The sequence below is a fragment of the Bemisia tabaci genome, chromosome 4 (genome assembly GCF_918797505.1).
Source record: "Bemisia tabaci chromosome 4, PGI_BMITA_v3".
Lineage (NCBI taxonomy): Eukaryota > Metazoa > Arthropoda > Insecta > Hemiptera > Aleyrodidae > Bemisia > Bemisia tabaci.
In genome coordinates, this window is record NC_092796.1 from 57,904,495 (window position 1) to 57,932,136 (window position 27,642).

The 27,642-nt window shown below is 38.4% G+C and overlaps 1 protein-coding gene and 1 long non-coding RNA gene across 7 annotated transcripts in view; one reads left to right on the top strand and one right to left on the bottom strand.

Annotated features, from left to right (window-relative positions):
• The window catches only part of LOC109042609 (polyamine-transporting ATPase 13A3), a 49,422-nt gene that overhangs the window by 5,417 nt on the left and 16,363 nt on the right, over positions 1–27,642 (bottom strand). For all 5 annotated transcript variants that reach the window (XM_019059476.2, XM_019059475.2, XM_072300156.1 and 2 more), the window contains 14 exons: positions 26,166–26,366; positions 25,130–25,318; positions 20,478–20,576; positions 19,170–19,329; positions 18,166–18,405; positions 16,707–16,855; positions 13,966–14,036; positions 13,321–13,481; positions 10,402–10,737; positions 8,861–9,164; positions 8,453–8,578; positions 6,470–7,696; positions 3,744–4,143; positions 818–1,918 (listed from right to left, as the gene is read on the bottom strand). In XM_019059476.2, coding sequence (XP_018915021.2) covers positions 7,636–7,696; positions 8,453–8,578; positions 8,861–9,164; positions 10,402–10,737; positions 13,321–13,481; positions 13,966–14,036; positions 16,707–16,855; positions 18,166–18,405; positions 19,170–19,329; positions 20,478–20,576; positions 25,130–25,318; positions 26,166–26,366 — 2,097 coding nt within the window. In that variant the 3' untranslated portion in view covers positions 818–1,918; positions 3,744–4,143; positions 6,470–7,635. The remainder of the gene's footprint in view (positions 1–817; positions 1,919–3,743; positions 4,144–6,469; positions 7,697–8,452; positions 8,579–8,860; positions 9,165–10,401; positions 10,738–13,320; positions 13,482–13,965; positions 14,037–16,706; positions 16,856–18,165; positions 18,406–19,169; positions 19,330–20,477; positions 20,577–25,129; positions 25,319–26,165; positions 26,367–27,642) is intronic.
• LOC140224543 (uncharacterized) lies at positions 1,165–20,583 on the top strand. Of its 2 annotated transcripts, XR_011899820.1 has the most exons (4): positions 1,165–1,296; positions 3,156–3,325; positions 16,027–16,187; positions 20,447–20,583. It is a non-coding gene; the product is annotated as an uncharacterized lncRNA (long non-coding RNA). The 2 variants fall into 2 exon arrangements; XR_011899819.1 differs by lacking the exon at positions 20,447–20,583 and having other exon boundaries at positions 16,027–16,699.

The following is a 27,642-nucleotide window of genomic DNA, read 5'->3' on the forward strand; positions in this document are numbered from 1 at the left end:
TGAAATATCGCTTAATTTAATTTTCATTCTCATTATTCACTGTTAAAAGCCTCCTCACACTTCACTTAAACACTATGTTAAAATAAATATGCATGCCTATCTAGGCTGCCGCACTAAGGAAGAACGCCATATGAGCCATAAGGCGTTGCCAAATTTCCTTCGAAAAACAAAGAATTTTCAGGAAAAAATGTTAATATTTCACCTACGATTTTTTGGAGGATTTTGTTCAAAATTTGATCTAAAAAGTCTGAAAATTTCAAAGAAAAATATTCATAACTTTCTTCAAAAACGGACGTCTTCTGAGAGGAAATTTGGAAACGTTTGAATGCTCATACGGAATTCTTCCTTAGCACGGCAGTAGGGAAATGAGGAGCTCATGCTAAGGCTGTCCGAAAACGACCGTGAGGCGAATATCAGCGAGAAAAAGGACTAGGTAGTCATCATGAATAATCAAAAAGGGTTATATGAGATAGAGGGCTTCCGAACACAAACTGAAACTCACGCATATGTTTAATCATCTAAATTTCATATACCATAAGACAGACACATTAGAATTCAAATTTTAGTGAGTGAGAGAAGAAATTAACACGTTATGTGTCTTCGTGCTAATTTTAACAGTTCGCGGTCAAGCGTCTTTTCTCTCATTGATCATTCTCAGAAAGTAGTGCTTCTTGAGCTTTTAAAATTGATTAGGAAAAAAATCTATTGATTTTCTTAAAATGTAATGCTTGCGAACCTTCTATTGCGTTTGCCTATTATCTGCTTACTGTTAAAACATGTTTTAATACGTAAATTCGAAAAACATTAGTTACACTACCTGCATGACTAAAATCCAATGGCAACTTGTTACGGACAGTCCGGGATACATCTCTGAAAGGATTTCCCGAGAGCAGTGTTTACAGTGGTCCGGAGTAGGTAGGTACTGTAATAGCCTAGAAGTGTTCCAGGGTTTCAAGTCAAGTGATGATCTTCAATGCACAAGTGCAATTACAAATGCATAGTTGCAGCGCGCGCTATCAACTCAATACGATCGAAATCATATGACAGCCGAGTTAGTGACTCCGATGTCAGTGACTATTGGCAAGCTCTTCTCAGTGTTAAAATTTACGTGAAAAAGTGTTCAGGAAACAACTGTACATCACTTTTTAGAGTTTTTTTCTCTTCATAGGCTTTTCAACATTTAGAGCATTAATAACCACAGTGGATCTTTTAATATTTTTTAAAAAATACTTTTGAACTCAATTTCATCTCTCGTAAATTTTACGAAACATGTAACTGAAATTGTGTCTTCTTTTCGTGAGTAGATTTGAAGATATTTTTTGAGAGTCACAATTAATGGTTTGTTTATTTATTTGAAATTTAAATAGTCTCTGCTTCTAAAAGTATTTTTACGTACCTACTGAAAATAGTGCCCTTTCATTAAGCCTTTGTGTTGATTTTATAGAAATTTTGATTGTGATGAAAAAATCTGGGAAAATCAATTACGAAAAAGCTCGATTTTGAGACAAAAATATAACAAACTGTTAGGGGAGTGATGGGGGGGGGACTACGCCCGCTTTTTATAATAAAATGATGTCTTTATAAATATTGATTGACTATAGTAAATTGATTATATTTTGAGGTTTAAGGTTGTGTAAAATTGGAGGGCTGTTCATCCAAATTTGTCAATTTAACCGATTATTAAATTTAAAAAAAAAGAAAAAATCACGAAAAAGAAATTCCAGGGCCGATTTGAATTATTATTGTTTCCCTTTCCTAGAAAAGATACTCCCAAACGGATTAGGTTGTTTATTCTTTTCCTTATTTCCCAGGAAGGGTAGGAAGGGTTGTTTATTCTTTCCCTTACTTCCCAGGAAGGGTAGGTGGGGTCCATTTTTCTTTCTTCTCCTGCTTGAAATCATGTTTTTTATATTCTTAGCTGTAACATAAGGAAAAAGAAAATCCAAATTACTTTTTTATTAGATTGACTGAGATCGACCTACTAAAACATATTCATTGAGCAACTTAGAAATGACGCACAACTGATAAATGACAAAGGAGATTCGGAAAATTCCTGACGCCATAACTTGTTCAAATTGTCCGCATATGTCTTGGAATGAACCAATCAAACATTGATTCAAATGCCGAAATATTCCTCGGTAACCAATTTTTCGATTTTGACTAATCGTTGCGTGGCCTGTGCCAGAACAGAACTGAAGTGACAAGGCTACTCCGAGCAACGGTGGCGAGGCAAGCTTTGCGATACATCGATTGATCTGTCAATTAAACCTGTTGAAAAGGATCGATAAACAGGGTTTCGCAACGAATACCTCAATGGTCGATTCTTTACCACAGCTTCAAATGAGGAGATATCGAAAATCGATCGCATTCACGCCTCGCCACTGCCGAGCAACCATTCGTGCTCCCAAGCCGCTCATATTGCCATCGCGGTTCTTGAAGGCGAACCCGATAGAATGAGAGACGCGCAGTTTAAAAACTAATCAACATGTGTTTTTTTGCCTTTGTGCGGTCAGCCATTCTTCAATTTACGCATCGTTATTATCTGGGAGTAATGAAAAAATTTATTTCACGGAATATTCGCTGGTCACCGCGAAATGTGGCGCGCACAGTGGATCGAGTCCATACAGAGGTCGGACTTGAAATTTTTGACTAAAACTGCAAATTTTGATGTTGATTCCGCCACATTTAAATGAAAAGGGGTGTCTCTGAGAGAAAATGCCGCGAGGAATCCTATGGAGCCACTTTTAGAACCTCAAAGTTTTGTGTAAACGGAGTCATGAGCTTTTAAAGTCTCCAAATTTTGTCCGACCTCTCCTATTGACTCCACCTGTGGCGCCATGCGAGACGCACAGGTAAAACACTAATGAAGGGTTTGGAGAACAAGACGCATAAGTGCATGGTTTTGCTATTCCGAGAAGATGTTTGAGGTTTTGAAATCACATGGATTCTTACGGCGGAAAGAGAATTCAAACTAACTTTTTGATGCTTAAGAATATTTTGGGAGCGAAATTTTCACAGATATATGCATTAAGACTAGCTTTGCTTGAAATCATTAATATCTCAATTGTTTCAAAAACTGCACTTATGCGCCTTGTCCTCTAGGCTCCAAGCCCCTCTAATGATGTTATAAACTTCTGAAATAAATCATTTTTAAGGCTGGCAGCAGTTTCTACAGACTCAAAAACATTTTTTCCGGAACGCCCGTTGTTCGTCCTGAAACTCTGAATTGCTACATAAAGCTCAACTTTAGTATACTTCATTCCAAAGGATGCAGAATGAAGACACATCTCAAGACACATTTTGTCTTGCTCCTCCACGTGAATATGTGAGCATATTGTAAAATTATTGTATAACAGCTTAAAGCCCAAGTAGCACAGCTTGCAGTACATTGCAAAAAAATGCAATAAATTGCATGGTAAAGTTACTGCTATTTCATCCGAGTGTTGTGTATGTTGCCCATCTACACTTCTCATCGAGGGAACACTTCTCATTAAAATTTCTTTGCAATAAAATACAATTGAAATAAGTTGCAATTTTTCATTGGATTGCATATTCCCTATCTTTCTGACACGCACACGGAGCTCATTTGTCAGTTTTTTAAAATCGGCATTTATTGACCGAATGATGTAAAACAATTGCAATTTCACGGTTAAAGAATTGCAATTTTATTGCAGAAAATCGAGATTTTATTTCAATATTTTCGTTGCTCTGTGCTACTCGGGAGTGAGAAAAATTGCACTTACGTCGAACCATATGATTCAAGTGTATTAATCCCTCGGCTCCCGCCTTAACCCAATTAAATACGGTTTTCACTGGGCTGATCGTTACAGCTTTCGCTACTTTGTAAGTTGTGCCGAGGCCGAGGATTCTTCTCTCAATCTTATGCTTTTTTCCCCTCGCAATGAGACCAGCTACTTCTTCTTCCGTAGCACGGGACCCAGTTTCTTCGGCATCGTCAACGGTGTCATCGGGTCGTCTCCGTGACATGTGTGTGTGCCATGTGTCGTGTGCCGTGTGTGTGTGTGTTGGGCTATCTTCGGCAACATCATCTGAATCCTCTTTCAGAGCTCGCCTTGGCTGGAGAACGATTGATTCAAAGTTCGTTTCTTCAGACGAGAGGGAATGCCATCGGTTTCCAATTATCTAAAACGTGGAATTCAGGCGACTTGAAAAAAAAGGGGAGGTAGAAGTCACACGTTCCTTTCTTTCTTCCTTTTTAAGCAAAAAATTGATTTTTTTTTAGATAAGTTAAACACAATATTCTTAGGATATTTTTTTTAATTTCTAAAATTTTAAGAACATTTTTAAAAAATTCAATACATCGCTTGCAGAAACCATTATCAACGGTGAAACTGCAAAAATACGTTTCTGATCGGTATTGTGCTGTTTCGGAATCTTCGCGACTATATTATTTTTAAAAGGGGACCAAACCACATACCATGGCTTGAAGCCTCCACAGAAATATTCTTCGTAAAGAGAAGAAAAATCGCTTCCAGGACTTTAAGTCCACCTACTTTTCGTCCATTAAATAAATTTCCACCGCTATTTATGTCCACTAAACGTTAAGTCCAGTCTTTATTAAGTCCACATGATTTAATGTCCAACCAACCATGAATATGTCCCAAATTGTCCAAATTGTGGACATGTTGTGTCCACATTTTTTTCTTCTCGTTTAAATGACAGGAGCCACCTCAAAAATAAATGCATACTACTACTGCCTTCATTCTTAAAAACATTTCATTCATGAATCAAGTCATAAAAGAGAACAGACTCTAAGAGCAGATAAAAACATATGTTCATGTGTACACTTTACGGATATGATAAGATGAAAACCAAAGCGGGAGCCTAGGAAACGCTCCAATGCCAAATTAAACATTTTGCAGTAACGGATAGAGTCAAAATTGAAAGTCCTCTTTAACTAGTTATTTCGTGCACCCTCAATCTTGTAGGATACTGGCAACGCCTCTGACGCGAAATAGTTGCTTAAAGCGTTGCGGCGCGGCAAGCAACCAGCGTGACTCGCGCATAGGCGCCTACAAACCTAACGGGATACTTCACGCGTTGCGCAATGCGTGAAGGATCCCGTTAGGTTTGTAGGCGCCAGTGCGCGTTCTGCGCTGCTAACACGCCGCGCCGCTCCGCTCTGTGTTAGGCTCTAATGTTTAAACTCGCGGAGTCAGCGTTTTTCAACTCATAATTTTGAAATGTTTGAAAACTCTGCATGAATTATTCTTATTTAAATTGATGAAAAAGAAATATGTACTACTGGAAAACATAATGTGTTTTTTGTAAATATAATAGTGGTTCCGTATCAAATTTAATGATTTCCAAAGCATTCTTTATTCTTTCATGTTTTGGGCTTTTACTTTGCTGCAGCGTGGTGTAAGCGCAACCAAACGCTCAAAATTGGACGTATTTGACTCAAGGAGGTCGATGTACAAATAAGTTAAAAACAAAAAATTGCGTGCTTCTTAGTTTTTTCCCTCTTTTATTAATTTTTGTATAGTTTCTTTCATCACAACTACGGCTCATTGAGATTCATATAGATGCCATTGCTTGGAAAAGGTTTTACAAATATTTACCACGTTTTAAAAATGTAAATGTTTTTAAAATGAAGTAATCAATTTCATTATAAAAAAGAATGTGCACTAAAGGCATATTTTATATCGGAAATTTCAAGGATAGAAATGAAACCATGTATTTACCAAAGACAATTTGAAAAGATGAATCAAAAGAAGAAATTAACATTTCATTTAAAATATGAGTTACGATGACAACACCTCATTCTCTCTTAATTTTCTCATTTCGATATTGTCAGTATATAATTTTACACACGGACTAAAATATGACGCTTGAATTTCGATTTTAGTGGACTTCACAGTTAAGGACTTAAAAGTTAGTGGGCGTTTAAGTAATGGACTTAACAATAGTGTGGGCTTTAGAACTGTGGACGTAAAAATTGTGGACGAAAAGTCTGGTGGACGTAAAAGAAGTGGACATAAAGTCCGTGTACCGTAAAATCATTGAAATTTTCAAGAAATGACTTTCAGTAGTTGTCCTTGAAGAAAATAAAGTATGACAGGAAGTATGAAACGCCACAAACCGAGATACGCATTTTTGTAGTTTCACTATCGTTATTTATTTCCAATTATTATTTTTGTTCACATTTCAAGAGGAGCTGAATTATTTTGGAAAAATTACTTCTTATTAAGATATTATAAAAAAATAAATTGAGAGAAAAGGACCGAGGTGACAGTGATTCAACCTGATTCTAATGAAAGAATTCACGCATTGATCAGTATCCAAGCAGCCACTTAATTTCCCCACAAAATAACCACGCGACCTCAGAGCTTCTCACTAAGCGCAACTAGAATACATTACAAATTCGTCAGTTTCTTTCTCAAGAATGTCAGAGGAAGGTAACAGTGCAGCAAAGAAGAAATAAGAAAAATATGCATCTTCCTCTTACCTGTACGAAAAAGATGGACAGCCAGGCTACTGATAACCCATAGATCATGTTCGCAGAATTAACTTGTAAAGAAGCAAAATATAACTGTAGAAAGCTTCGTAAAAAAGGGGGTTTCTAAAGTACGCGCACGAATGTTTATCACGAACATTAGTTGAATTAGTGATATTAAACCTTCGCAATTTGTCAGAGTGAGTAGGAGATACTTGAATGCGTAAGTAGGGAAAACACTGATAAAAACACCATAATATACGTATTGGGTTGGATTGGATCGGCTACATTTAACTGTCAAGAAACGGGAAATGGGCTAAAATGAAGTACAAAAGTCATGTGCGTAAGATGGGGTCGTGTATTTTTTAAAACTCGTTCACAATAAAACACGCAATATTCAATCAATATCAATAATCGACAATTCGCAATAATCAATATTCAATCACACTGAAAGTAAGAAAATAAGTAATGTCATGAAACATCAAGTACTTTTAATTATAATTGCCAAAATTGAGGTCTGTGGAGGGAGATGAGTCTTAAAATACAATCATACGCGTTCATATGCGTGATATAATCTTATAGAGAGGTTCTTATACGGGATTGAAAGAAATTGAAAATCGCTAGGCCACGCATTGTTTCGACTCCGAGAGTGCAGAATGAGATATGGGAGAAAAATATGTGCGGCGCTTAAATTAGAGGGTTCCCCCACGCCATAAAACTTAGCCGTGATGACAGATCGAGAGTTGGATCTGTGCGTAGGTAAGTTGATTAGACCACAATGTTAATAAGAGATTCGGCCTACGAGACATTTTTAATTAGAGCGGGGGGATCTCAGATCGGAAATTGTCCATGGGGGGGGGGGGGGGAGCTACCAATTAAACATGATTTTTTAAAGGCAAATTGTGGAGTCATTTGAGGGGAAGTTAGACACTCTGAATTCAGTGGATCGTTTTTGCATCTTTTTCGAAAGTTAAGGCCGGGCAGTAAAAAGTTGGTGACCGTCCTGATAAAGTAACTTTTTTCGGATTTTGAAAATATTGATATCCGAGGGTCTCATCAGTATGATCCCCTCTCCCCGCCTTTCGGTTTTAGCATTCCCTACGACAGATTCTTAAATTTCGTAGAGGTGCGCAGTTTCTTTTATCTTTGTGGAAAAGACTAAGATAGTGACAAGTAGACTAGCGATGAGATTGGCAAATCCTATAAAAACGTTGAGCGAGGAGATGCCAGTCAGTCCACCTAGAAAAGAAGCAGAAAAAACTTTGTTAAATAAATAGATTTCTCTGCATTTTCAAAGCTTTAATGCAATGCTGCCTGATGAATTTTATTCAAAATCGGATTTTCCTCAACCTCGCAAAAAAAAAAAAAAAAAAAAAAAAAAAAAAAACACTACGATGCTTTGCACGATATTTGATGATTTTGAAGGAAATTGACCATCCCGAGTCCTAACATCATGTTGATAGCTAAAGGAAGCTAAAATATCGAGAGCCAAAGTGTGAAACCACGTTTCTCCGTTTGCGACGCGCCAGACTTCCTGCATGTCATACTTTATTTTTTCCTTGGAAAGCTAGCTAACGTAAGTTTTGAAAACTTTTTTGATTTTTCCTCTCTGTTAAAGGAATATTCTGTATAAAGTTCGAGGCTTGTTTCTTGACAAAAAAATAAAATAGAAGTTGAAATATTGAAGCGCATCAAAAGATGTTTGTGGTTTTGCGGAGGTTTCGGTGGCGTGGCGTGAAATGCGATATATAGATTTGATCTGCCATTTAAACCGATAGAAAAGGATCGATAAAGAAGGTGTGCGCAACGAACACCTTAACAATCGATTCTTTACCACAGATTCAAATGAGGAAATATCGATAATCGATCACTCACGCCTTGCCACGGCTATAGGATTAATAATTCTCGCAGCTGCATCAGTTGACCTCAATATCCCAAAATCGTGGCTATCTGTTGGTCTACTTTCTCAACCTCAATGATTTTTGGAATAATTACCTGGGTAAAGTGGCATATATGCGGAGAATCTGCTCGATCACGATGGCGGAAAAAATGTTGGCCAAAATTAAGAACAAAACCAGCAGTCGGTCCTTTACTTTATCTGGTGACTTGAGATCGAACAACCTAAAAGAACATAAAAACAGAACCCTGATTTTGTAGATTTATTAAGAGAGCGGGAAATTAAAAAAAATCGTCATAGTTCGTGTTCAAAAGAGTCAACTGCCTCTACGGTTTGAAAAGATCGTACATAGTATTAAAAAAAAGGTGTAGGAAGATTCAGCAGCGCATAGAGGTACATTTTACTGCTCGTAAAATTTAAAGATTTTCGGGAATTTAATTGCTAACTAATCTTAAACCACAGCAGCTACCAACAAACATTATTATTATATAGACTTATTATCATACTTTTCGATGACGTCAGCCGGGAAGAACATGAGGTAGAGCATGAAAAGTAGCGCAAGGATCGTCGTGCCGATGAAGAGCCAGTCCTGGCTCATGGGGGCCCGGTGCGGAGGACCGTGGAAGAAGACGAAAGCCAGCAGGACGTACTGGACGCTGGATATCACAAAAATCCCGTAGTTCCGGGAATGAGGGACAGCATAAAACGCGGCCATTTGGAACACACCCATGATCCCTAATTGAACCAGCAGAGACAGCAATGGGCCGCGAGATAGCAGCGAGGTTTCAGGAGCATTCTTCACGAGGGCACCTGAGGCAAAATACAGTTAATTCTAAGGATAAATTGAAAAATCGGATTTTTCCTTTAAAACAACGAGTCCGTTAAAATAAAAGAAGAAAAAAATCCTAAAAATGAGTACATGAAAGAATTGATAAAATAATGAAAATACAATTTCAAGATACGACAGCTAAAATTACATTCGATGCTATGAATCACGCATGCCTAATATAATGATTTCGCTGTTTCTGATGAGGAAGTTTTTTTGATCAAATTGAAGTATTCATAAGCATACCATGCAATACGGATTAGTTTGTTTTGCGTCTCAGAGGACGGGATATTTTTCTAATCCGAGTGTCTGATTGGTCCAGTCCAACTGTTATCCTGCCCCTCAAGTAAATAATGACCTTGGATTTTTTTTTATCAATTTACTTATACCAATTTTCTGGAAAAGTGAATTCCTCCAAAATATTTTTCATATAGGCGGCGAAAAAATTGAGGCTTTAGTACATTCGGTTTGCTGGAGGATGGGAAAGTGATGTAAAAGCCGTTAAAAGTCGAACCTGAAGTCATTTTCGGCTTTTATTCGAGCAAAACGTTTTCGAGTGCCAATTGGAGATCAGTGTGCCATCAAATTACTGCAGGCCGCGGTAGTCTGATAGAACAACTCTAATTTATATTCGCAGAACCAATAAGAACCCTGAGCCCGCTAACTTTGGCAGATTAAGTAATACCCAAGAAGCAGTGGTCGCGATAAGTTGCGATTTGATCGGAGAGTGTATGTATCGCGATTTTATCGTATTCGATTTATTGCTGTTTTGTCGGATGAAAAATTCCGATTTCATAGAACTGGGGAAAGAAAAGAGTAGACAAATGTCACATCAATCTGAGCGCATGAATCATCAGTTATTGGCCACCATGTACATTTATGTTGAATGGTGCCAGTCTCTGATGTGACATTATGTCTAATCTTTCCTTACCCCAGTTCTAGCATATAGGTGCATTTGCAATAAAATCTCGATTTCATCAACGGCGCTTTATTGCAATATCATCGAACAAAAAATCGCAATGAATTGAGATCAAATTTCGATTTTACATAGCAAAATCGCCGAGGATCACACAGTTGTTGATGATCCCGGCGATTTTATCGCCAAAAAATCGTTAAAAACGGCAATTCAATTTAAAAATGTCAGGATTTTTCCGTTGAAAAATGCTACTCGTGTAGCTCAGTTTGATCGCGTAACCCAGACCAACGTTGAACGTAACCTACCATAGGACGGCGGACCATGGCTCAAAAGGTAGGCGAAGACGGTTATGAGCCCCAGGTCGATGTACAGATACTGAAGGTCGGAAAAATTAGAGTCCTGGGAATAGAGGAGCATGACGCTGGTGAACTCGGTGAGGGAGTAGGCGGCCATGTACTTGAAGAGGCCGAAGGAGGTGGTGAGTGCGGCGCGACCCTCCTTGAGAACGGCCAGCACAGCGTGGACACCTCGAGTCCGCGCCGTGAAAGCCGAGGCCGCCGACGCCTCCGCGTCCGAAAGGGAGATCCCGGCGTTGGCCGCCCCCAGGGCCCCGCAGTCGTTCGCCCCGTCGCCAACCATCCCTGAGGACAAGGATCAATAGTTATTGAAGATGGTCATTCAGGGCAGAGACAAGAGACCCTCCACTGGCCTCCTAGCGACAGGTGGAAGCTTTTACTTTCGGGGTTTCAACAATTCCTTATGGACAATTATTCGCGAGCAACGGTCATCACCCTATTTTCGGCTGTTGACTTACCTACATGGTCGATGATGAGATTCGGATGACGTCATGAGCCAAACAACTTTCCCAAACGTCGGCCATTTTCGGCTTGTTTGCAAAACGAAACTGCCAACACGTTGTCGAACATCAACCATGTAGGTAAGTCAACAGTAGAATGCTGAAGTCCCGAAAGTAAAAGCTTCCACCATGGCCAAGATACTAGTGGAGGGTCTCTTGTCTCTGATTCAGGGTTTCACACATACACATTCATCACATCCATCATTCATCATTCATCATTCATCACTCATTTCATTTTTTGCATTCATGCACATTTCTAGGGTGGTTTCACGATAACTGGAATAGTTTTGTCGCCGTAAGGCCTTGTCTCCACGGGCCTTTTCACGAGATTTGTCCCAGGGAAAAATCCCACTTACGAAGTTGGGAAAAATATTGAGTTAATCAATATTTTTCCCAGTACCAAGTATGGTCCTTTTACTCCTAGGACCCACTGGGAGAGGAAGAAGAAGTGTAAACGAATTGTACGATATGTTGTTGAATACTCCATTGTTCAGGTTTGTTTAGTTAAAATAATGTGTCTAATTGTCAATTGAGTGCAATTATTATTTTAATACCGGTTAAATACTCGACTTTATCTAATTTATCTTCCCGCGCAAACTAGTCGTAGGACCGTTCGAGCCTCGAGACGGTAACTGGGAAAAATCCCAGAAGTTTCATTCCTGCGATTCGAACTTGGGACAAATCCCATGAAAACGTCCCGTGGAGACAAGGCCTAACGGATAACATATTTTTTAGTCATATTTTTAGTAGTAATGATATTCACTCGAATTTTTTTGCATTAATCTAAACAGGGTTACGTGTTATAACGCTTTTCAACGATTTATCGCTCCACTCTTCAATTCTAATATATAAATGGCCGAAAATGTGCAGTCTGTTACTCTGACTTTTTACCGCGTAACAGACAGCACATTTTCGGAATTTACATAATATTAATTGAGAAGTAGCGCCATAAATCATTAACTAGCGTTATAATACGTGACCCTTTGAAGACTAATGCAAAAAAATTGAGTGATTATCATTACTACTAAAAATATGACCAAAAAAGAGTTGTCTGTTACGGCGACAAAACTATTCCAGTTATCGTGAAACCACCCTCTAGAGCTGCTGCTTCTTAGGAGTCCTTAGAGGACATTTCGGGGGAGCCCTTCGGATGTCCTTTGGGTGTCTTTCTAGTTTCTATGCCCCCTCCCCACAAAAAGTTCCTTACTCCGCTCAAGGTGCCGCTTAAAGCGCCTAATCAATGAATCGACAATAATGAGGATGAATTGGATCGCATTCAGCAAAAAGGAACCAGCGCGATTACAGTGTTTCCAAAATCGTGCAACTTCTCTTCTCTTAAAAATACCTAATGTGCGTACAATATTAAAATTTACACAACTATTTTCCTTTAAAATTAACAATATTTTGGTTGAAAGCCAAACCTATATCAGCTATTCTGGGAGATTTTTTTGAAAATTATGAAGAAGTAGGTAATATTTTCACAACACTAGAATCGCGTGGGTTCCATCTTGCTAAATGCGATCCAATTACTAATCTGGCGCGTCAGATCGATCAGTTTTTTATCGTTGTGGGTCCCTAGGTTAGGCTCTTCAGCTTGAGCGGAGCTAGAAACTTTTTTAGTGCGCTCAGAAAGACATCCCACCGGAGGGAGCCAGGTGCAATCCCCAAAAAACCCCTCTAAGGACTCTTAAGGACCCTCTTCTCGGTAAAATTTTCTTTTAATGATGTAAATATCACTGTACATGAAAATTATGTTAAACAAGACGATTGTCAAGGAATCTGTCGCACATCGGTTAGTGGCGTGTAAACATGATTTTGAACTATTCATCGATTTTTATTGTAAAATCAGAAGCACACTTACCTCCCTCAAACGTACTCACACAAGTTTACGTTAGGGTAAAAACTCATTTACAAGGTTATTCAAAAGTCACCACTGGCCATGAGGGGGGAGTAGGTGGCCATGCATTTGAAATTTTTGAGTTGTACCCCTCCCCCCTCTCCCTGAGAGGATCAAAAACTAGAAAAAGCTTAAAAAATTTCTCTCTTAATATGAAGAAAAACGTCACGAACGGCAAATCGATATTTCAATTAGAACTAAAGTTATGGCCACTGGTGCGTGACTTTTGAATAACCCTGTATGTTTCACTTTCACGTCAGAACAAGATTAAGTTCAGTGTCAACAGTCAAAATTAGCCTTCATTTTTAGAGGATACCACAGAGAATACCGCAAAGCACGAACACGGATGATCGCCTGCTCTGTCTGCGTTTGCGCTCTCTCTGCCTGTCTCAGGGTAGGTGAAAGGGTTTATGTAGGTATTTGATTCGAAAAAATCCTTAAGACAGTCCAAACTCTATTAAGCTCACATACCCACACAAAATCCTTGTGCTTGGAGATCCTGTACGAGTTGTTGCTTCTGCCCTGGGCTCATGCGCGCGAATACTATTCCTTGATTGAGGATGTTGGAAACCAGTTCAGGAGCGTTTATCTTGATGTAACTCCACGTTTCTCCAGTTAGCGCCACGCACATTCTTTCCCAACAAAAAACCAAAGTCATATTATTAAGGAAGATCCGCAAAACATCTCCCTCTTGACGTAGCGACGTTTATTACGGGTGAATGTGAGAGTAATCTTGGTCTGTTATTTACCAAAGTTCACGATAAATCTCCCACTCAAAAGTGCATAGTCACAGCATCTGTTTTACCGAAATCAAGATTCAACGCTTTAATGACGAACAACAACAAAAATAAAAGTCAATCATTACGGTCTTCAAAAGCTTTCGGAGAAAAATTGTCAGATTTTTAGGGAGAGAAACACGAATATTTTTCTACGAGTGTCATGAATTTCGTTTCTTCAAGATTCAAATGGACTGGATACTCTCCACTTAACTGACGAGTCACGCCAGTAGCCACTACCCTTTTAAAGTCATATAATAAAACATGCAATTTGCGATAAGGGACTTAAGGCTGACGCGTATAAAAAATGCATGGTTATGGATTTGTTTGGTTCCATTACCTGTCCGTTCCAGTTGACTTTTCTTCGCCCTCTATACGTAAATTCTCCACGATCTTCTCGTTGAAGTTGACCTGTGAAAATAAATGCGTTTGAGTTTACTCATGTGCCTTATCGATGCAATTTTCTTTTAAGCATTTCTCTCGATGTGCCGCATACTAAAATAAAACAAACATTCAGTGCGTCGCTTTGTCAACATCGACGATTTCAAACTAGATATCTGGTAATAATTGCTAATGTGATGACCAGCCCTTAATAAAATCTTGAGCTGAAGAAAAAAAATAATTTTGGGTACCTCTCATGAACTAAGTTCAGTGAATATTTTGAAAATAGCATAATTCAACGCAAAACTGCAATTATTAACATGCGCACACGCTGTTCTTTGCTAAAGTAGAATCCCTATGCATTCTGCCGAGCTAAGGAAAAACGCCGTATAAACACTCGAGGGTTATAGGACATTTCGTCAACGATTTTTTGTCCGCGCGCCTGTTTTTTCCAGTAATTTAAGTCCACGCGTTTTTTCGGCACGGGAGTTTTGGTCCACGTGCCAGTTGAGACTCAAACTTAAGTGACCCACATGTAAAAACAAACGACAATTGCTCACGACCTTTTTAGATGAAAATGTATAATGTCTTGGAGGAATGAGGGTTTGCTTGTTTTTTTCTTTTGTCTGTTTGGTCCAATGGAGAATAATATATAGTTGAGAGTTTTGGTAAAAATGGGGGAGCGTCAATTCCATGAGACAAAATTCACTAAAACTCTCTACACCTCTTTGGTGTAACAGGACATAATTATCTTTCAAGAAATTCCCACCTTGTTTACCTGAACCGGATAAACCTCTATATTTGCCTCAGCTAAAGGCTCTTAGATTTTTCCTGTGTACGATAAGTATCTTGATTTATTTTGCAATGAAAGATCTGTCATTTTAAGGTTGCCTGTCATTCATAATACGTTCAATTTCGTATAATACTGTGCAACACCTCTGTTGCGAAATAGTTGCTTCAGACGCCGCCGCACGGCGGGCGAGCGGCCATGACGCCTACAAACCTAAGTGGATACTTCAAGCATTGTGCAATGCGTGAAGTATCCACTTAGGTTTGTAGGCACCAGTGAGCCTCTCGCGCTGGCAGCACGCCGCTCCGCTCTGTTCGGCTTTAATATTTATACTCGTATAGTCAGCGTTTTTTAACTCATGATTTTGAACTATTTGCACACTCTGTATTGATTATTCTCATTTAAATTGATGGGGAAAAAATATGTATCAATTTATCAAAGGAGAATAATAATATAATGTGTGTTTTTTTAAATATTGGTGGTTTCGTGTCAAATTTAATGATTTCCAAAGCACTTTAATTGTTTCTTTTACATTTTGTGCGTTTAATTGTGAAGCAGCGAGATGTACGCGCAACGAAACGCTCAAAATTTGACGTATTCGACTCTAAAAGATCGAGGCACAAATGAGTTATAAAACTAAAGATTGCATGCTTCTCGGTTTTTTTCCCTCCTTTATTCATTATTGCAGTTTCTGTCGGCACAACTGCGGCTCATTAATATTAATGTCGCTTGGAAAAGGTTTTACAAATATTTGTCGCGTTTTAAAAATATAAATGTTTTCAAAATGAAGTAATAATTTCGTAAAGAAAAAATTAAAAAAATAAAAAAAGTACCTTTACATATACAAGGTATATTGTACATTGAATATTTTAAGGATAGAAATAAAACCAAATATTCACCAATGACAATTTAAAACGATTATTAAAAATGAGAAAGTAATAACATTTCATTTAGAAAACGAGCAACCATAACAACACCTCCCTCTCTCTCAATTTCTCATTTCCATATTGTCAATATAATTTTACATACCGACTAAAATATAACACTTGGACCAAGTCACTGTTGCTCATTTTACGTGTGAGCGTAAGCAACTGGACAAAAAAGATGCGCAGACAACAAATCGTTGACAAAATGTCCTGAAACCACATTCTAGAGTAGCCAAATTACCTCCGGTGAGATGTTTATCTTAGAGGACGGTTAATTGTGAATATTTTTCTTTGACATTTACAGGAGCTTTAGAGGAAATTGCAAACAAAACTACATGGAAAATTGAGAGAAAAATATCGATAAGTTTACCAAGAAATTCGTGTATTATCGAAGGAAATTTAGTAACGCCTGAAGGTTCATACGGCGTTTTTCCTTAGCACGGCAGCATTCTGGGTGAAGTTACGGTACGTCTATGGTATGATAATTTTGCAGCTCTCATTTGAAAAAATGAGGGAGGCATGGTTTTTTGGCTTTAGTTCCTACAATTGGACGTATTTCTACCAAACAGATCTATGTGGAGGTGAGAAATATGGGGTGTGCTCGTTAGTTCTCTGGCCGTAAGAGTGAATGAGAATAATGAAGCGCCAGTGACGTCAGCGGCGACGATGGAGACTCCGATCCACGGATCCGTGTCTTTAACTCATGAGCCCTGTCCACAACGCTCTCTTGCCATGTCCGTGGCTCATGAGTTCCGCATTCAGATGGCACATAGGTCTCTTTGATAGAATGTAAAATCCCGCTTTTCCAATTCTTCAAAAGGAATCACGCCCACTTTTACATTGCTTCTTATGCAGCTTCGACGAGCACACCCCATATTCCTCACCTGCACATAGGTCTGTTTGGTAGAAATACGTCCAATTTTGACGATTTTGAAAGATATCGGACCAACGATGATAAGAGTATTAGCTTCTTTAGATTCTTACTGGATTAATGTCAATACCCGTGACGGAGGTAAAAGTGAGTGGAGAGTGAGCACAGGCAAGTGAACTGATTCGAATTTCTTGGATGGATTTGTCTGCTTGGATCATTTCGCAGTTTCTTGCGACACTCAAAGCTGTCTGTAGGTTGTCTCCTGGATAAAACAAAAAAACTTATAAAATAAGAGTCGCAATACTCATGCGTTTGAAAATGTATTACTTTCGTTAACAAGGAAAATATGTGTAAAAAATTATATGACGACGGTGCAAGTCGGCAATCACATAACTCGGTTTGCGACGTCGCAGACTTCCTGTCATACTTTATTTGTTAAACGGAAAACTACTCAACGGTAATTCTTTAAAACTGCCGTGATTTTTCTTCTATGTGCGAGGAAAATTCTGCATAAACTTCAAGGAATCACGTCCATTTGTTCTCCTTTAAAAAAATAACATAGTTGCGGAGATTTTCAGACACCGCAAACGAGTTATGTGATTGCCGACTTGCACCGTCGATATGCATTTATTTAGATACCTTTACCTTTTTTTCTTTCTTTGCCCTACTAGCGGTGTAATACGCGCTACCGCTAATTTTAACAAAACATACAAGAAGATGTGTAACCAAGGCTAAAAAAACAACAAAGGCAAAGCCTGAAGCGTTTCAGGGAAAAATTAACCCCCTTCTCGAAAAGGAAACCAAAAATATATAAAATTATAAAAATTTAAAAATTAATTGCGCTCAGTTTTGCGAAGACTATCGTTTTTTCTCTAAGTTTCTAAGTTTTAGTTTTTAATTTTTAGTGTATATTAAGCAGCACTTAAGAAGCTCCATGCGAGGGGGGGGGGGGCGGACGAAACATGTCTGCCATAAATGGATTACATTTTGCAATAAGGAACCACTATTTCTGGCCCATTATAGAAACAACATACATGCCATTGGTTTCCCAATGGAGATACGTGCTTTTGTGGGAGAGCCAGAGATAGTGGTTCCTTATTGCAAAATGTAATCCAAATGAAAAACAACTGCTAAAATTCTCGTGAGTGACACAGTTTTTACGTATATTCTACTGGTGGCATCAACTTTAATTAAAATTAAAACCCTTAGACCCCCATTTGTGATAACGAAAATTGATAGATTGGTTGATAGGACAAGAAACTGACTCGTTTTTGTTATCATGAATGGGGGTCTAAGGGTTTTGATTTTTATGATTTTATATATTTTTTGTTCCCTAGTCAAGCAAAGGGTTGAAACTGCCCCGAAACGTCCCAGGCTTTGAGTTTGTTGTATTTTAGCCTTTGATACCCAGTTGCTTGTGTTTTTTAACTGAGTTATTCGGGATATTTTTGTGTATTTTTGTTTTCTAGTTTCATAGAGTTCAAAGTATTTCTTTCTTATTTCCTAATAAAAAGAATTGATAAATAATGATCGTGATGAATTATTGACGAAGAATGGTTCTTGAAATTTTACCTGTGACCATAATAGTTCGGATGTTGGCATTATGCAGCTCTCGCATGACTTCCGAGCAGCCTGGCTTAAGTGGGTTTTCGAAAACTATCAGACCGAGTGGATTCAAATTCCACTCCAGATCCTCTCGTTTTGTGGTTTTTATCTCAAACCAAGGCGCTTCGAGTTCTCTGTAAGCTATTGCGATGACCCGATACCCTTTTTGTGTGTAGTGCTGGAGAGTCACTTCGCAGTCCCTGGGAACTGAGACAAAACCCACACATTTCAATATCGATGGCTGAAGCGCTAAACCATGTATCTTCATTGCGGTGTTTCAAAATTTCCGCTCCTATTTCATTTTTTCAAGGAGAATCGAGCCACCCTCATAGCTTGGAATTTTAACAGCATATTCTGCTGACGGAGGAGAAAAATCAAAGAGGTCTCAGGAAATTGTGCCGACTAGTTCTCCGAGGAAACAATAAAGTATGACAAGAAGTTTTCAAACGGAGATACGTGATTTCGCACTTTGGTATTCGATATATTATGACAGTTTAACTCTTATTTGTAATTACCGATTAATGCGAGGAGGTAAAAGTATTTTACATTCAGTAATATTGTTCGATAAAACTCACTTTTGAAAATTGAAGATTTGAGCTTTTGATGCCAAGAAATAAGTCCAATCGCTCTTTTTAGGGCGGTGCATTTGATAAGAAAAAGTTTTACAAGTTGATCAATGACCTTATCGATTATACTTTAGTGGCAATTTGATACTGCTCAGTGAAAAGTGACGTCACAAAATTTTTGCTCTCCCGATCAGTTAAAGGTAAAAGTCCGTTTTTAGCCAAATCATAGTCAGGAATTTTTTCAGAAAACGTGGCTAGAGCCCCTTCTTTCCCTATCCTCGTCTCAGAAAACGAGTATTAACAATAATAATAATAAAAAAAAAAAAAAAATTCAAATGGAAAACGCTTGAAAGAAAAATTCTTTATATTTCAATCTAAAACAATACCAAACTTTAGTTTTCGCACCTAATTGAGGCTGGCATAAAGAAAATATGATTTCAGGTGCCCCTTTACAGTACACCGTAAACTTGCCGTCCGTCAGGTTTTGACAGACCACGCTCATTCGAGAAAGATCAGAGCTGAATGGCAGTTGTTTGACGACACCGACTGTTGTTCGTAATTCAGCCTAAAAAAAGGAAAGAGAAATTACCTTGATACAGGAAACACAGATTATTAGTTGCAAATATTTTGATGGAAAATCCCGGCAATGTGATGAGATAAAAATTGAAATGTTCTCAATTTATGATATTTTTCCGAGCATGATTGGTCTATTTTCGAATTATCTGATTTACGATAGTAATAAGCACCTTGTGGTCAAGGCACATATGAAAGAAATAAGATGTATTAAGAACAGCTCCGCTGTTTACTTAAAACTAGCGCATTATCCTATTGGCTGCTGGGCCGTACACTTAATAAAGTTTGCGAATATATTTGTAGAGACATTTTCTCAAACACACAGATCCCTTTAATTCGGATCCAAACAATTTTTTCTGAATATTTTGAAACAAGATAAGTAGCCTCTTCTAATCCACAAAACAGGCGAAGGATTACTTAGGACGTCATTCACTATCATAATGTCAGCAAGGCTCATTTTTAAGCATGGTATGAGCGACAGTGACACCGTGATTAGTTTCTGGGTTTGTTGCCGCCGTGATCATTAACACTATACTATGTTCCCGAGTAAGGAGTCTGGAGTTCGAACAGTTGCGCCCTTGATTTTCGCATTTAACGATGCGAACATAACATAATGCCTACATTGATAAACGTCAGATAGATGAAAAGCTAGGATTTCCCTTCATTTTCGCGTGATACCACGTCACATACTTGCTCCAGGGTTCGAATATTTACGGGCTTGATTTACGCATTCAACGATGAGAGTATAATGCCTATACCCATACTGCTGTGCTAAGGAAGAATGCCGTATGAACATTCAAGAGTTGCCAAATTTCCTTCGATAAAATGTTTATTTTTGAGGAAAGTTATGAACATTTTTTCTTTAAATTTTCAGGAACTTTAGCTGAAATTGCAAACAAAATAATCTGAAAAATTGAAAGAAAAATAATCATGAGTTTACCAAGAAATTCGTGTTTCATAAATGAAAATTTGGCAACGCCTGAAGGTTCACACGGCGTTCTTCCTTAGCACGGCAGCATAAACGCCAGTAATTTGAGACATGTGAAAAGCTAATATTTTTCTTCATTTTCGTATGATACCACATCACATACACACTCTGGACTACATAGGAACCCTATAAGGGGCTGAAGAATTGACTACCTGTCTTCTCGGGCGAAGCACACTGGTGAACGGAGGATCGAACTGGCTCTCATTATCCATCTGTGGCTCCTCTAAAATCCAATCGTTGCTCCGAAACATCTACAAAGTAAGATTCTTTAGTAAACATGAGAATGGTTATGCACAATGACAGGTAAAAACCATTGACCCTCCATTTTGTATACCCTCCTCATATCTGAGACTTTCTTACAAATAACAGTTTACGTAAGATACAGTGTAACACAAAAAACAATGTAATGACTAATAGTCCAGTAAACGAAGGGATTTATGCGGAACAAATTAGTAACAAGCTGAAATTTTTTACCACTAATTATACCCACTGTGGGGCGTATTTTCACAAAAGTCCCCATTCCTAGCCCCCTAGGGATTTTTGCTAGCCCCCCTCAAAGTTGAAAAATCCCCCCTTCCAATTAAACTGTTGTAACTTGGCTCCTATTATAGTTAGACACCTCAATTTTTTTTTAAATTGTTCGTATTGATACGTACGTTAAAATGAAACCATTGGTCATCAAAATTTATCAAGAGATCGTTAAGAAAATTTTAAAACAAATTCAAAATTTATGAAATGGAATTATTTTTTTTTAAATAAATCGGAATAACTCCGTTATCGATTAAAAAATGGAATTTATACTTATATGAAAATTTTTAGAGGACGTAATTTCCTATCAAATGGTGTATTGGAAGTTAAAGTAGGAGCAAAGGGTGAGGATGAGAGGGGGGTGGAAGTCCGGCAGAGTGCGGCTCAGCGTGGCGCAGCGCAGCGTATAGTAACACGCAGCACTCACATAGAACCGCCCCAACTCAATGATTCATGGCGGCATGTTTCTCAAAAAGCCCACTCCTAGAATTTTTTTTTCTTCAATTCTAAGAGGGCAACATTCTTGTGAACTGCAGATAAATTTTATCTTTCAAAACCATAAATTTTTCAATATGTTTGGCTATAAATAATTACATTATATTTGAATGAAGCTGTTTCCACTTGGACGCATTTTCGCTTCCTTCCTTTTTTTATTTATTTTTTTGAGAGTGAAACATTTTGAAATTTAGTTAGTAGTAAACATGACTGAATAAGAGGAATAAATGAGTATAGAATTAGATTGAGGAGGAAATTTATGGATATCTTCAATTACCTAATAGTTTTACTTATGAAAGAACACACAGCTCTACGAAAAATTAGAGCAAAAACAAATATTTAATACGAAAGAAAATGCCTACATGGGTATTACAAAAATGTCACCTTTTAAGCGATGTAGTCTATTATTGATGGCATTCGTTAATTTTCAGGTTAAAATTAATTGAACAGCAAATAAAAGCAATCATCGTAAAAATTATCAGTAACAAAACAATAATGACATAAAATAACGAAAATGGACACATAAAGTTAGCTGTTGGCAAGTTCAAGACGATACTTAAAACTATTTCGGGCAAAAACCTATAGATGGTCCTCTTCAAATTCTTCGACGGCTGGTAATATATTTTTACATGTTCCGCCACTACAATTACGACACATAGCTGAACAACAGAGCCCTTTTTAAAACATTTACAGTTTGTGCCGCAACCAGACTACTTACAGTTACAGGAGGTCATCTATATAACATCATCAGGCGCAAAATTTAATGTAGAATGAATAGGTAATAGAAATTTTCTTTCATCGCTTCCCTCTTCTTCCCTCCATCCCCACTCTCTCGGGTCGAGAGAACTATTTCCAAGCCAAACTTGAATTTGATAGTAAACTCTAAAGCTATGCTGTTTCGCCGCTAATGATGTTGATGGAAGAGTCACCATCTCAAATTTAGATTTAAGGACATTTTAGCAACTTTTCTTGAATACATTATGAAGCGGCACTCATCTAAAATTTGAGTTAAGTTGGCTCCCCCATAAAAATGAATTAAATATTTTTCGCCTACTGTGCCTATTCTTTCCTCATCAACAATCGACTCATTAAAAATTAGAACATCTTTTTGTAAAGAAGAATCATTAACCATGGAGGTTGTATGCTTTTATTTTACTTGTCCTAAAAAGAGCGGAGGTGGTGTCGCATCCTGTCATTGCATAAGCGAAAAGAAGTAAAGAACTAGTTTGCTTAAAATCGTCGACTAGTTACACGATATTATACGGAGTACCAGGATTTTTTGAAGTTCCAGGAATTTTGAAAAATATTTTTAGTTTCCTTCTCTTGATTAATGTTAACATTATAACCATAAGATCAGTGTCCGTCCCTACCATAACAACTGTTTCTCCTCTCTCAGCTTTCAAAATGGCAGACGAGACAATATCCCGATCTGCATCGGCCTCTGCAATAAACACCTCGACACCAACTTTTCTCAACTGCTCCTCACTGACAGCTGCAATGAGCTTTTTCTTATTTAAGAATTTGAGAGAAATTCAGCCTGCGTTTTCGTACCTACATTGCATTGCTAAAGTGAAATTTATTGTGGCTGATGGTTTTTTTTTTTTTTGCTCTTCTTAATTTTTCTTGACCTTTTGTGGTTGAATAAGCAGGATAACCGTCGAAAACAAAGATGAATGCTTAGTGTATCGCTTAAGAGCACAAGATACGTACATATTGACAATATCTCCGTAAGTAGCAAGTTTCGGCCATCTTTTCGGCATTTTCTCACACACTCTTGCAGCATAGAAGAATGAACCCTTCCACCGCGGTCATTTTCAGTACGCGCCTCATACACGGAGAAAAAAATTTCGTACGTGGGACCCGAAGTTTAGGTCATATGGATCTCGGAAGTTTTCGGAATGAGCATCTGAACACTTAAGGTCTAGCTGCCGAAGTTCAGTCTGACATCTAAAACTTCAGTTCTTACATCTGAAGTACTTCAGATGTGAGAACCGAAATTGTTCGGATGTGAAAACCGAAGTACTTCAGATGTAAGAACTGAAGTTTCAGATGTCAGACCTGAACTTCGGCAGCTAGACCTTAAGTGTTCAGATGCTCAATCCGAAAACTTCAGAGATCCATATGACCTAAACTTCGGGTCCCACGCACGAGATTTTTTTCTCCGTGTACAATACATCCTCCGACTCCTGGAGCCATCCTGGTTCCTACCGTCAGATTCGGAACTTGACCGCTGGTCGGCACTTTGTCTATAGGATATTTCCATTCATTTTTCCTAGGAAGCGTGGTGAAAGCGGCATGCTGAAAAAAATGCTCGGCACCGTCTTTTCATCGAGATGTCGTGTTTTTAAGGATGCTTCGGCCACCATCTTAATCCGTTCATAGTCAAATGAAGCGACGCAATACTGCCATGCCAAGAAAGAACGCCGTATGAACATTCGGACGTTGCCCAATTTCCTCTGATATAATAAGAATTTTCCGGCAAACTTGTGAGCAATTTTCTTGCAAATTTTCAGGGAATCGAATACACAGTTTTGTTTACGGTGTCTGATAGGGTACCTATCGAAAAAATATTCATAATTTTACGTAGGTATATAGCAAAATATCGTATAAGAGAAAATTCGGCAACATTCGAACTTTCATGAGGCTTTTTTCCTAAGTAGGGCAAAATCTTTGCCACAAGTCACAGTATATGCTCAGAAAAAATATAACGATGTCGATTGAAGTCAACTTAGTATGTGACTATCAAGACGATCGCCAGACCCTCTGGTCGCCAGGCGTACCTACCGCTCAGCGCTGGGTGCGGCACGGCGCCGCGCGGCATCGCACTGCGTCATGTTTCGGCTCCTCTCCCACCCCACTCATTGTCCGAATCCTTACTTCAAGAGGACCAATTGAAAGGAAATTGTGTTCCCTACAAAGTTTCTAATAAACAAAAAGTTCATAGTTGCAGTTAGAAAAAAGTTATCACGCTCTTTGTGAAAAAGAGGCAATTCGATTTCTAAAAATTTGCGAATTTTTTTCAAAATTTTCAGCTTTCCGTGGAAAAATTTGCATGATTATTAAAAATTTCTTAAAGAACATATCAAGACGGACATTTTAAAAAAAATTAGAGGTGTCTAGCTACATTAGGGTCTGAGTTATAGCGCTTTGAATCAGAGGGGGATTTTTCAACTTTGAGGGGGGCTAGCAAAAATCCCTAGGGGGTAGGGATGGGGACTTTTGGGAAAACGGTCCTCTCAATGGGTACTATCAATGGGGGGAAAAATTAGCTTGTTACTAATTTGTTCATCAAACCCCCTCTTTTTTCCCTTCGTTTACTGGACTATAAGAAAATTCTGCGTTACGGCAGAAAGAAAATATACCAAAAATAAGAAAAACTATAGTTTGAAAGATTTATCCAAAGACAATTATCTGTAAAGATATACAACGCAGGTGACTTTGTTGGATACGGTTATTGTTTATTTGTTCGCAATTTGGTGACATTTTTTAGCCCTAACAGAGAATTTCATCCGCATCATCTGAAGAATTAATATATGATTTTTAAAAAATATAGATACAATTAGGAAAATTGGACCACATTTTGCATTTGAGAACGACGATTCCTGCTCAGATTAGGAACAACGTATGTACCATCAATTTTCCTATTCATATAAGTGTCTTTACGGATGATCCAGAAATTGCAGTTTCTAATTGCATAATGTGCCGTCCAATTGGTCGAATTTTCAAAGCGAGGTAATACGTTTGGAAATGGATATGGTTTTCATTCATAACTCGTCCCTACCTTTAAATCGAGAGGATCTCCCACCAATTCACCTTTTACAATCGTGAGTGAATGACAAGATGCCAATGCAGCTGATAAGTGAGAATCGCATGGTACGGTTGATGGATCCCGTGTAGGTTGGCATATTTGGCCATTTTCGATTGGAACCACGCCCCACAAATCCAGAGTATCCTCAGTCAAGGTGCCGGTCTAAACCGAAGAGAGAATTTCAAAGTTAGCATGTGAAAATGGAACACAAAATCAAAATTGAGTTCACAAGATTATCAATCGGCTCATTAACCGTGTACCAGCTTCGCATTTTCACACGTTTTTTACAAGGCTATAGTGTGGTTTTTTTGCTCCAAAAAATGTCGTAAAAAACCAAAGAGTTTCATTAAAAAGTTCGAATTAGCATCTCTCATGAGAGGAAAAGCTTGGAAGCTCCGACCAAAGAAAAGCCGACATTCGTGTTGACGTCCATTCGAACGAGTTATTGATATGATGTGGAAACTTGGAAACCTTATATTTTCGATAATACGAAGCGTAAGCGTTTGAAAATGGCTCCATTGATTTCCTCATGAGATTCCCTCTCAGAGGTATAAGTACTCCTTAAAACTCCTTCAGTGACGTAATAAACATGAAAATTTATAATTTGAGTCAAAAATTTCGTGTCCGACCTTCACCCGTATCTGATGCAATTGTAAGTAGTCGGCCAATCAGCAAGCGTCATTTCTCACGCCTGTCCAACTCATCAGAGCCCGCCAAAAATATCGTTTCAAACTGGTCCCATTTTTGACATTTTTGAAGCTAGTATTTTTACCATTTAGGATTTATAGAGACCGGAAAAATTCCTGGAAACTTGGTTTCCATATGGCCTATATATTGATTGGTCTATATAGCCCGTAAGCACGGGTCCCTCAATTTTTTTTTTCCAAAATGAAAAACCGGAGAGACTTTTTCGCTTAAATGCATGCAACTGAAAATGCGCGATGGAGCGGCAGAATTGAAATTGACAGAAAAGCATCGATAAAAAGTAGTGTTTTTGCAGATTGTTTACCTTGTCAAAACAGACGCAGTCAATTCCGCCGGCGACGTTGATGGCTCTGGGCGAGAGGCAGAAGACGGCAGAACGGCGCTTTAGCCTGGCTTGTGCATGCATGCTGCCGACCGTCATGGCCGCCGGTAACGCGGGCGGTACCACGATCGTGATCAGATCCAATCCATAGAATATGGCATGAATCAGTGTATGCTTACGTAGCTGCAACAGGACTTACATCCATCAATCTATGCCACCTAACTAAGAATTTTGGCGAAAATGAGTTAGCGCATTTGCCGCATTCTTCAGTATTAAATACCGAAGCTGATTCTTCTAGTTTTTTTTTCAATTTTGCATAGGAGCGCCGTAAAGACGCTGTAATATTTCAGAAAAAAATAGCAAATCTGACTACAAAATAACAAAAATGGCACAGAATTTTCTTTGTACCGTAAAATCGCCAGTTTGCAGATAGGCAGTAATCTTCCTAAGCCATCGCTTTCTTTTCCAGTTTTCACGTAGGAAAATGAAATCCTATTTTAAAAAAATCCAGCTTTTTTTTGGTACAGCAAATGCGCCGCATTATAGCAAATGCACCGCATTACAGGAAATGCACCGCATTACAATGAATGCACCGCATTACAATGAATGCACCGCATTACAATGAATGCACCGCATTACAATGAATGCACCGCATTACAATGAATGCACCGCATTACAATGAATGCACCGCATTACAATGAATGCACCGCATTACAGTAAATGTACTGTACCACAGTAAATTCATTGCATTACAGAAAATCAATTGCATTACAGTTTATGCATTACATTACAATAAATGCATAAGCACAGGAAATTCTGCGATACAGTATGCAAGGCATTTCACTGAAGGTTATTCTTTTTGACTATCGGTATTTCATGAAAGGTAATTTTAAGCGTGCCAGTAGGGCTAGCTTTTTGAAATCACTCGGATGTACCATAGTACAGCACACCGATCAACCAATGCTATTCAACGGGCCGTCCAAATATTTTTTTTCCTCGGACCCGTTTTCTTGTCTTTGAACCATTATACTGTCAAGCCCTGATGGTCTCTTACCAAAAAACCGAATGAACTGCTAATTGGGAACCCTTGAGAACATTTTCCTGTCAAAACCGTATTATTTCATTTGACAAAAACCTCATAGAAGCTTTCTTACGCTCGGAGGACTCAACTCTAGAACCTTCTTTCCCGCCAAAACTGTTTAGCCAATGAGCGTCTTGCACTGCAAGTGCAATCTGTGATGAGCCTCGTGACTCTTTATACCATGTACTAACCGTGGCCCCTGCAGAAATCCACTCAAACCACTGCAGTTATCTCCCGATATAGCTTTGGGTGTCAGGTTTCGAGCAAGGCAATAAAAGACGGCGAGGAGAGGGTCGCCTCGTCGAACCTATTATCTTCCACGCCCGATTAACCATTCACCGTGACGCCAGGATCCAACAAATTTTCACAAAAATTGTT